At 37.5% G+C, this 11,921-nt stretch overlaps 1 protein-coding gene across 2 annotated transcripts in view; it reads right to left on the bottom strand.

Moving 5' to 3' along the window:
* Positions 1-230: 230 nt before the first annotated feature.
* The window catches only part of SAMD12 (sterile alpha motif domain containing 12), a 228,781-nt gene continuing 217,090 nt past the window's right edge, over positions 231-11,921 (bottom strand). For both annotated transcript variants that reach the window (XM_027828571.3, XM_007066264.4), the window contains exon 5: positions 231-11,011. In XM_027828571.3, coding sequence (XP_027684372.2) covers positions 10,989-11,011 — 23 coding nt within the window. In that variant the 3' untranslated portion in view covers positions 231-10,988. The remainder of the gene's footprint in view (positions 11,012-11,921) is intronic.

The following is an 11,921-nucleotide window of genomic DNA, read 5'->3' as shown; positions in this document are numbered from 1 at the left end:
CTTCCAAAAAATTAATGATGGGGAGAAATCTAGATGAAAATACTTATTTTGCTGGGATTTATTGTTAAGTCGGGATCTGAATATTTTTTCCTGTTTTTAAATCAAGTTAGTGTGACAATTTTCATTAATAGGGTTTTGGTCCTGCTCACTTTTTTTTTCTTTTTTTTTGGTTCCTCGGCTTCAATGCAAGCAGTATCAAGCTTTGGATTTGTTTAAATCAAACAAAACACTTTTACACTAGAGTAAAAATTCCATATTTTAATTACATTGCCATGCACAAATGAAGTCAAACAATGCAGAGTACAAAATTGTCCGATATACAAAATGATAAAGCAGATTTCCAAAGCTTCCAGATATCATGCCCAAAGATACCAAAAACTTGATAGTAATTTTAATTTCATGATTAAAACAATTCATCCCCCCAATTTTTTTATTTTTTGTTGACTTTGGAAAACAGAGGAAATATAAAAACAATCAAGTGGAATTAACATTGACAGCCACTCAGAATTGGATTGTACAATGATTCCTGTGTTTTGAGAAAAAATGAACTGCACTACAGATTAACCCCTTGGGTGCCTGGGAAGAAACAGTGTACATCCAACAAAAAGGCACACTCTTGATTATGCCATCTTATTTGGCTCTGTCTTTAAAAAGTTTAGTGCTGGGAGGAACTGCTCTTCACTGAGACCTATGAGTAAAACAACTCATTGACCCTTAGTGTGCTAGCATTTTCCAGACTGTCAGCCATGTATATACTTAAGAGGAAATTAAGGGCCTGGAGCCAAATCCTCAACTGGTGCAAACTGGCACTGAAATCAATGGAGCGACAGCGATTCAGCTGAATCCAGCTGAGGATTCATAGATTTCAAGGCTAGAAGGGACCACTATGATCATCTACTCTGACTTCCAGCAAAGCACTGAGCACAGAACTTCACCTCCCTCGCATCCCATTCCCCTGTTTTAGATCTAGACCATGATTTTCAAAGCAACTAACCTTGCCTACCTTTCTGTGTCTGAAATGTGCATTCACAAACAACTGACAGTGCCATTATTTGTGAATGCAAATGAGGCCAGGCCTGCAGCCAAATTCTGAAAAGGGGCCATGGATTTTTTGGTTGCTCAGTTTAACACACCTTGGATATGATAAGCCATTGACTTAAATTTCTGCAGTGGGTGTTCGGCGTTTCTAAAAATCAGGGCCAAAGTCCCGAAGTTGAGCTGCTAAAAACAGAGGCACCCAAAATTAGAGGCTACTTTTAACATTTTGGCTTACCTTGCCTAGTTAGTAGGAGTGATCAAGTAGTTTCATGTCTACATGCTTTCATTTTCACCTGCAAACAACTGCCTTCACATTTATTTGTGAGTGCAAAAAAGAAAGTCAAGATTTAAAAATCTGGACCTACATACCTAGAGTCTTGAAAAGATTAAATGGCCTGATGCCATGCTTTCCGAAGTTAACAAGCATCTTTCCATTGAGTATAATGAGATCAGACCTAATATTTCAGTATTGGAGGAAATGCTAGCATTTTACGATGCTAATTACTGGGGTGTGTGAAATCTTAATGTTGAATGCTAGCTTGGTTTTTTTCCCGATTCTGAAATGCCATGAAAAGGTAGATAATTAATTATTTTACTCATAGCATTTTTCTTTCCTAGTGGCTTAATGCAAAATAAGAGAAGCCATCCTTAGCAGATTATGTCCCATCTTAAAGGGAGCACAGTCATTCATTTACTTCACGTTGTCTGATATTGTGCTGTGCATTTCATCTTAATTTTGAGTTGAGCCCAATATACAGTAATAACTCATCAAAAGAGTGCAGTTAACCTGTTCTCTGTGGCCCTCAACTTGTCAGTTTCAAACTTTCAATGGCCTCTAGAAATCAGGGGATTTACACTGCTAGCATCTGATTGGGCAAAGTGCTGAGTGCCCTTAACTTTCATTCAGGTCTTACAGGACTAAGATGTAAGCTTGTTCACAGCATGGCACAAGATTCTCCCTCTCTCTCTTATCTGGGTCAGTGGAGCTGAAGCCTATTTGCAGGAGGGAGAAGGGTTATAAATGAGTACCTCCTGTGACAGGATTTTTAGCAGTGGTTGGAAGATCACATACTTAAGGCATGGCATTGATCTTATTGGAGGTCACTCAGATCTCTCTTCCACCCTTCTCAGAAGAATAACATAGAAATAGCGGCTACTGGATATAGCAAATGAGGATCAGGTGGTAAAATAAGAGGACTCTAAACATCCCTTCATCTGCACTAGTCTTGAGATCAGAGCCAGGCTCAATAAGGGAGAACCTCTGCACGGATGTATAAATGCATGCTCCAAACAAACAAAACCCCCAAGCATTCAACCTGGTGGATCAATATTTTTCTCTACACAGCTTTTTATTGCTCATATGCAGTTTTGCTACAGTATCGATCTCCCTTTGCTAAAAATTTGTGTATAGCTATTTAATGTCATTAGCCACCAAATTAAATAGATGAATTCACTGCAAGTGTTTAATAGAAATAATATGATTAGATGTGCAACAATAGCTGCACAGTGGAATTTTTTAGATGTATTCAGTGCCTATTCTTCACTTAAAAATCAGAAAGAAGCTTTACATCTCATTCTCAAGCTAAGCCTGGATGTTGTATAATAATGCTCAAAATCCTGCTTTTAGAGCAGAAGCTGTCATTATACAGCCATCTGCAACATCAGCTCCTTTCTTTGTCCAAACTATGACCTCAAACATGCCTTTTAAGGACAGTTCTCCTTTGCGGGCTGCAAGGTTGTTCAGAATACTGAAGATGCTTATAAGCTATCACAAACGTAAGCTAGTGACTGCGTGAAATTCATTCCATGGCTGACTGATGTGGGCTAGCGTTCTTTAAGGAGTAAATCTAACCCAAACTAATTTCTTTTTATGTTGGATTACAGCAAGAATCCAGGTTTCAGAGTAACAGCCGTGTTAGTCTGTATTCGCAAAAAGAAAAGGAGTACTTGTGGCACCTTAGAGACTAACCAATTTATTTGAGCATAAGCTTTCGTGAGCTACAGCCGAAAGCTTATGCTCAAATAAATTGGTTAGTCTCTAAGGTGCCACAAGTACTCCTTTTCTTTTAGCAAGAATCCAAAAGATCTTTACCTTCTTGTCTAGGTTCTCGGTTTTAGCCCTGCTTTTTGGCGAAGGTTTTCAATACCAGTCTGCCTACATCACCTTCTGGTAGTTAAATGTAAATACACTGCTTTTTTTCTTTGGCTGAGTTTAGTTATTGTCTATTCTAAACAACATATATCCTGTTTTCCGCCCAGAATACTGAAGACCTGTAAAAGGCAGGTATTAAAGCCTCTGCTTATAGTACTCCCATCAAAACACTGTTTTGTGAAACTGCCATCAGAAACGGAGTGCTGTTAGTTACTTAAAGTACCAAAATTCAAAATGACCAACTATAAGGGGTGAATCATGCAAAAGCTTTCTTACTGCTAAAGTTGGCGTGCTTACTGCTCAAGTTGGTTAGAAAATTTTAGTCAAAACAGTTTTCCATCAGAAAATGCCATTTTGACTAATCCAAGTTTTTTGTGAACTTGCATCTATTTGTACAAAATTTCCAACAGAAAACATGATTTTCTATATGAAAATAAATCTTTTTGAAAATTTTGTTTTGGAAAAATTTCAAAACTTCGTTTCAAAACAAAATTTTTAATTCAAAATTTTATTTTTAAATTTTTCAGTGTTATGTTAATGTAAAAATAAAAGTATTTCATGACACATCAATAGTAGAAGTGCACAACATGACATATCATGTCAAGATTCAATAGTCACAGTATTCTCTTATTTTACTAATTAGAGGAGCAGCTATTGACAATATCCTAGAAAAATGATTCCAGGCTAACACAAAGCTATTGAAAACATCTGCTCCTCTAATTAGTACACGGAGTGCCTATCTTCTTGTTCAAAGTGTCATACTGCTTCAATACAACACAAACAGGAGACACTCTGAAGAAAAGAAGAGATGATGTTTTAATCAGCAGAATAGCAGCAGAGCTTAATGATTTTAAAAATAAAATATAGATTTTGATTCGTCACAATATGACATGTTAGTAGTACTGTTATTATTTAATGACATCGGTAGCGAGTATGACTGATATCATTAAATAATCAAATATAAAAATGAAAAAACGCACAAACTAAAAAGTTTAATTTTCAACAAAAAATTTAACATTTTTCCAAAACAAAAATATTCAGAATGTAAAGGCAGAGAAAGTTTCTCTTTCCTGTAGAATACCACTTTCCTAATCCAGTGCCAAAACTCTGCCATTCTTACTCCTTACTCAGACAAAACTCTCACTGAAGCCAATGATTTGAGTGCATGATTTGGCCCCGAGGTGTTACTTGTAGAAGAACACAGACTTGTTCTTCTTTTTTAATAGTCATTTTGGATCCAGTTCTGTCCCCTTCAATCATGTTCAGTCTTACCCTCCTTTACAAGCAGTCCCACTGACATTTATCTCAAAGTCGATCTGCATATATATTTCTACTACTGTAAGCTAACACATTAAAATCAATAGAATTCTGTCTGAGTAAGTCTCTGTAGGTACTTATAAGCCCCTCACCCATCCTCTTACTACAGACAAAAGAACCTTAAACAATAATTGCTGCATCAAACCCATGCATTGTATGAGCTATAGCATATCTTTCAGAAAGGCATTCAGACTTGATTTAAAGACTTCAAGTGATGGACAATCCACCACATCCCTATGTAAGTTGTTCCAAATGTTAATTACCTTCACTGTTGAAAATTTATTGCTTATTTCTAGTATAAATTTGTCTAATTTCAACTTCCAACCATGGGATCTTGTTATATCCTTTTTCTGCTAGATTAAAGAGCTCCCTGCCATCAGAAAATTCTTCCCCTTGTAGGTACTTGTTCACCATGGTCAAGTCACCTCTTAACCTACTCACAATAAACTGAACAGATTGAGTGTCTTTATTCTGTCAGTTTAAGGCCTTTTTCCCCAGCCCTCAAATCATTCTTATAGCAGTTTCCATTCATAACCCCTAAATCCTTTTTAGTGTCACTACATTCCAAGATATAGTCCCCCCATCTCATAAGTGTGACCTGCATTCCTTGTTTCTAGATGATGATGTTGTATTTGTCTGTTTTAAAACACGTGTTGTTCAAATGAGACCATATTACCAAGAGATCCAGGTCATGCCATTATTTACAACTCTACCAATTCTTGTGTCATCTGTAAATTTTACATTTTATATATTTTTTCCAGATAATTGATAAAGATATTGAACAACATTGGACCAAGAGATGATCCCTGCAGATCCCCTCTCGAAATACCCACAATGGATTGCAATTTCACATTTACAATTACTTTCGAAATCTGTCAGTTAACCAATTTTTAATCCATTTAATATGAGCTACATTGATTTTGGGCTATTTTTAATCAGAATGTCATGCAAGAAGACTAAGAGAGACAAGGTGGGTGAGTTAATATCTTTTATTGCACCAACTTCTGTTGGTAAAGAGAGACAAGCTTTCAAGATTTGTCTCTCTCACCAACAGTAGTTGATCCAATAAAAGACATTACCTCACCCACCTTATCTCTTTAATGTCTTGAGACTGATGCGGCTACAACTACACTTCATACAATGCAGGACTAAGTCAAATTACCTATAGAAATCTAAGTATATTATGTCAAAATAGTTACCTTGTCAACCAAACTTGTCATTTCACAAAAATGATATCAAATTTGTTTGACAAGCTCTATAAAACCATGCTGATCAGCATTAATTATGCAAACATTTTTAAATTCTTTGCTGATAGCATTCCACATCAACCTGACCATGATTTTGCCCAGGATAGATGTCATGATAACCAGCCTACAGTTTCCCAAGTCATCTCATTTACTCTTTTTAAACAGGGCACAACACTGGCCTTTTTTCAGTTCTCTGAAACTTCCCCAGTGTTGTAAAATTTGTTTAAAAACAAAACCACAACATTAATGATTTAGAGAGCTCCATAGTAAATTTTTTTAATACACTTGGGTATAAGTTATCCAGTCCCACACTTTTAAAATGTTTATCTTTAATACTTGCTGTTTAACATTCTCTCTAGTGACTGGTGGAATAGAAAGTATTTAATTATCACTGTAAGATCTAACTACACTCTTCTGCTTCTTTCTGACCACAGAACAGAAATATTTGTTGAATACTTATGCCTGTCCCGCACCAGGATTGATAGTTTTACCATATTTGGCTAGTATTGGACCTAGATAATTTGCTAAGATTTCAGTGGTTCATTATATATTTAAAGAATTCCTTCTTATCATCCTTAACACTACTGACCAAAGATTTTTCATTGATACCTTTAGCTTCTCTTATCAATCATCTGCATATCTTAAATTCTGATTTGTACACATTGATGTGAGATTCCCTGTTTTTCCATTTGTTATGTATTGGGGTGTTTTGTATTCAAAACATCTTTCCCAAAGTTTACTGTTGATAATGTCAACAGCAATCTTGCTTCTTTGGCTCTATCAACCCTCATTAAACCACAGGACCCTTTTATTTTTAAATTAAAATCTTATATTGATCACAGTCTAGAGATGAGAGCCAATTGTACCATAGCCAGGTATTGAGGGCTTTCATTCAGACTGAGTTTACAAAGATACTATTTGTTATAAGAGTACAGAGGTAAAACATGCAAGATTTTTTTTTCCATGTGTGAGCAATTTTTGAATAATTGACCTATCTAGTGTTTTTGTTATTTTGTTTTAAGAAAAACCAGCAAAATGGAGTTGGATCTACAGCTCGCATAAATCAGTGAAGCTCCAACAACTTCAATGAAGCTTTGCTGTTTTATACCAGCTGGGGATCTGCCCCACAGCCCTTACAGAATAAAGAATTATGTCACTCTCAAAGGTTAACCTCTCTTTAAAATAGTCTGCAGCTGCTTTAAGTCTAGTTGTAAAGTCACAAAATTACTCTTAAAAAATAGAGAGGAAAATAGTGCGCAGAATGAACCTGCTAATGCACTTGGATTGGCAAAACCGAAGAGCTAATAGAGCTTTTGCAAGCTTCTTGCCTGTAAGTCTTTATCTTTCTTAACAAATCAATTAAGTGACAGCTGCAGACAAAGCAAGCAATACAGTTAAAAATAGGGAATAAAAAGCACACAACGTATTTTCATCTGTAGTATAGTTTCCTACGTAGGCTGGTGATTCCTTCACCCTCCTAGTATAAGAAAAAACATTATCTGAACTAGTTAAGATGGCTTGGCCTCTGTGAAAACTCCTTAGTGAAGGTCTGATGCTGCAGCTTTTACTCACATATGGGTCCAGGTGAATAAGGGTAGCAGGCAATCGGACCATTCATGGGAGCAGGGCTGCAGGACTGGGTGCTGAGATAGGAGTATTCTGCTAGTGATACTATTATTGTTTACCCGTATTTTAGAGGTAGTAGTCAAGTCTGTGGTCATTCAATTGCCAGCATCACAGTGGTAAATTTAATGGTGATACTGTGTGATAATGCAAAGTACACACCCACCCACCCACCCACATTATTAAATTAACCACCATCTCTCTCTCTCTCTCTCCCTCACACACACACACACCCCTACCTCCATAGGGCTGCTATTCTAACACAATGGCATTAGTCTCCTACTAGTCTCCTCTGCTTTTGCACAGAACTAATGGCTATGAGCATATTTAAATTCACTTCCTTTTGCAGGAATGAATTTATTCCTTACCTTTCATGTTGGCTTAGTCTTGGCACCCTTGCTATAAATTAATTATGACTATAGACAGAGCATTCTTTCCATGGATCTATTCTTGGGACCCAGGGAAAAGTGGAGCGGGTCTGCTATTAATAAGGTGTTCAGCATAAAAACATGAAAGCTTTCTGTAGCCTCTCACACAACACAGTACTCCACTCCGTTCACAGTAATGTAACCCCCTTCCTACCCTTATTTATATTACACACTTTTCAGAGGAATGTGTTGGAATTGAGACAATTGTTCATCGGATGTATAATAATTCCATAAATATCCCTGAGGAAGCATGGCCTATTTTCGGAGAGTAACAGTGATTAAATGTGGTTACTAGTTAAATACAAATCAAACATACAGTGAGCTCCTTATGGCCCTGTTCCTGTAGACACTTACATACGTGAGTGGGAGAATCCTTATGCTTGAAGTCTTTCACGTGCATAGGTCTTTGTAGGATTGAGGCCTAAGTAAGTTTCAAGCATAGTGTCAAACAGTGGCCTCCTGAAATCTCTGGAAAAACTCCACTGAATTCAGTTAGACCAGGACTTGGCCTTTATTTTCACATTTCTCAGTGCCTCTAACACTGTATTTCCCAGATCCTCCTAACTAAACCCCGGGAATCATTTAAAACAAACTGTTTTAAGCGGATTAGTTCAGACATCTAAGTTCATGCCCATATACTAGTAGACGTTTAAAACTAACATTGATATAAAAACATTTTACCTAACTAATCTTTTTCTCTCACGCCCATATAGTATAATGATCTGTGACAATCTTAACTTTATCATTTGAATTATTCTAGAATGTATCACTATGTAATAAACTTGAGTATAGTAAAAGAGGATCCTTAACATATAAGTATCTCTCTCTCTCTTTGTTTTGTTTTAAACAAACCAATAAAGTTTTTTTTAAACAGCAATAGTAATGTGAGTGACCTACGAAAATGACAGATCTCAGTTGCCAGAATTCATTCTAAATCAGAACAATAGCAAAGGATTATAAAATGTGCTAAAACTTTTAATGAAATTCTGCAATGCACATGACAAATTTCGAAAAAAGTCAACTTGCAATACTGTGGGCAATTCTAAAAAGTACACATTGCTAAAGTATTGCTCTAGCAACTTTGCACTGAGAAGATATTATTCTTATGCCTTTACTGGAGTTTTTCTAACCAATCTAAATTAAAGGCCACAATTTTCAAGAGTGACTTGTGATTCTGGATGCCCGAAAGTTCTGGATGCCCAATTTGAGAAACTTTAGAGAGACCTGGTTTTCAGAATTTTCTGAAAATCAGGCTCCCTTAAGGTGTCAAGTTAAGCACCCAACAATCACGAGACAATTCTGAAAATCTTGGCCATAACTAACTGTAATTGTGCTCTAAATTGATATTATACAGTAGCCAACATGCTGATCCTAATTTTTTTTTATATCTGTCCAAAAAGTATATATATTGTTTGCATACCAGGGATGGGTGAAAAGTTCTGACATAAATCCACACCCATCTGACAAAGCCAAAAATATACACTTCGGGTGCACTGGTGCTCTAACTGGTTGACCTTACAATCACTAGTAGTGTATAGAATAGCTTCTAAAAGTGTACCACATGAAATCCCTCAAAAATATCCCTTTGTCTTACAGTTATCCCATGAAGATTCATCTTCTCTCCACTGTTGGTATCTAAGTCTCCGACATGGAAGGCTTTCTACAGGTTTGGCAGATGGACTAAGTGTTAGTCCGTTAGGTTGGAGAGAAAGATCTTCTGTGGCTACCCAAAGTGCCATCTTTGATTTACGAACTGCAAGAACCACCAGGCTGATCCCTTGTGATGCTGCTGACTATTTAATTTACTTCATTGTAAATAGTCTGTTTCAAATAGGTCCCAATGTGAGGGGCGGGATGAAAAGTACTTCCCGCAAGTCCCCGCGGATAAAAACTGTACCACAGCCAGCTGTGACACAACCCGTGATGTCAGCCACTTGGAGACTGAACGACAAATAACAATGCTCAGTTTGAATGCAACAGTCTTGAGCCTGCTACAGAATGCCCAAAGGGTTATTAGAACCATTTACCTTAACCCCAGTTCAGAGTAAAAAAAAAAAAAAAAAGTGTTTTGGGTAGAAAGAGGAGGAAATGTTAATGGAGGTATCTGTCCTCTATGAGGAGTCGTACAGAGTGGGAGCATCTAGTCCACCTCTCACTCTTTATTATCTTCAAGAGGTTTTGTTCGGACTCTGCAAGTTGTGATTTCCTCCCCCCCGCCAAATAGTGATTAGCAGAAGTACCAGAATTTCTCCAGTCTCTCTTGTGTTTAATGTAGACCGAAGCCATAGGCACACTGCATCTCAGAGAAGGGATCTTTTCCTTTACAATTTAATGGGAACTTCACATTAGCACAACAGAAATGTGGACTGCTTGGTTTATTGGTGGGGGCGAGGGACAGCAGACACAATGTCTGATAGTCCATTCAACATCCCCTATTCCTGGCTACCTCCATGAGAGCTGTTCAATAAGTCTCAATAAAATATGTCTAGTGCATACTTGCCATGAGCAAATCTATCTATGCAATCTCCCATGAAACTGTGAATATAAGCAAGTACGGGCTCTATTTTAGATACAGTCTCAGTGTAGGTACTGAAACATATTTTAGTATTGAAATAAAGAAAATACCTTTCCTGACATGTATAGAAGGTGCTAACTCTTCTGTGTGGAGATCACATATAGTTAAACAGAATACCATTAGACTGCATAACTAACATACACAAGACATTTACATTCCTATCAGGGGTGTAATATTGTGAACATTTTTATGGAGGTTGGAGAACTGCTGTAAGTTTTTCCTAAAACATCATCATGCCATCTGCATACATAATAAAATAATCCAGTAGTTGCCATGCTAAAACAGGACTTCCAGTGAAGGGCACAGATAGTCCCCTAAAGGGAACTCACAGTTATGCACAGTGATGAAAACTGGAAACAGTTTTCCAGCTAATGGTCTGTCAATGACCACTTTGAACAAATTAGCACTGTATTTTATGCACCACATTTTAATTCCACAGCAAACCAGGACTTTCCGGAATGCATCATCTTGACTGAATGGTTGTATTTCAGTTAATCTTTCAATTCTCCATGGTCACCTTCTGGCAGTGTCATTTGTTATGCTTTTCACGAAGTAAAGTTCACTTTCATATCACCTGGCAGGACAGAAGCTTTAGAGGCTGGTAGTGTTTATGGAGAAACCTCTGTTGGGGCTGTAAAAAAACAAAAACAAACAAACAGTAAATATAAGCTCACCTCACGAAAGGCAATTATAACATATTTTAAGAGAAATAACAAGTCAGCAATGTGCTATGCAAATGTACTCTTATTGTAACGACAAACTACTTCTTATAGTTCAGCTTGTCAGCCTGGTACTCCAATAAGCTGCCCCATCACCCACATGCTTATTGCTCAATCAGTTCCCTGGAAAAAGCTCAAGTTAGGACCAACAACAAAGGGAGTGCACTCTTGTACATGATTTAATCAGTTTTACCCGGATCTAGCACCATGATATAAACCAGCATGAAAAGTTTTGGCAATCCAAGTCCTGCAAAGCAGGGCCTTCTGCTTGTAACATCACTGGTCAGGACTGCCTGCTTTACTGATCCCATTATATTCGAATCACTGGAAAGATTCCTTCAAATCCAAACATAGGGCCTGGATTCTCCTGTCCCATTGACACTGGCCAAGGGGAGCCAAAGCTGTCAGACACCAGCTGGGAGATATAGAAGTAGCTTTGCTTCATGCTCGTCCCACTCCCTTCTGCTCTTTAGACCCTTCCCCCTGTGGTGCCCATGGGGCTCAATGGGTCATGGGCGGGGCAGACGAAAGGTGGAGTGCAGCTCCCCCTCCTCTGCTGAGAACAGGAGTGCTCCCCATGATCTCCCCTCTCCTTTGCTTCAGGGATGTTGATAATCAACTTGTCAATAATCAATAACCAGTTAATCAGCAGTCAGTAACTGATAGGAATTGTAATTGCGTTTATATATTTAATGAATAGCAGGCTCTCAAATTCAGATTTGGTTAATAGTAACAGACCTCAAATAAGTCAGCATTGATTGGATTTATTAATCAAATAGTTAGCAAAGACAGCACATGCGCAATGACACACACAATTACCAA

This window comes from Chelonia mydas, chromosome 2 (assembly GCF_015237465.2).
Source record: "Chelonia mydas isolate rCheMyd1 chromosome 2, rCheMyd1.pri.v2, whole genome shotgun sequence".
Classification (NCBI taxonomy): domain Eukaryota; kingdom Metazoa; phylum Chordata; order Testudines; family Cheloniidae; genus Chelonia; species Chelonia mydas.
This window is presented reverse-complemented; position numbering and strand designations above follow the sequence as displayed.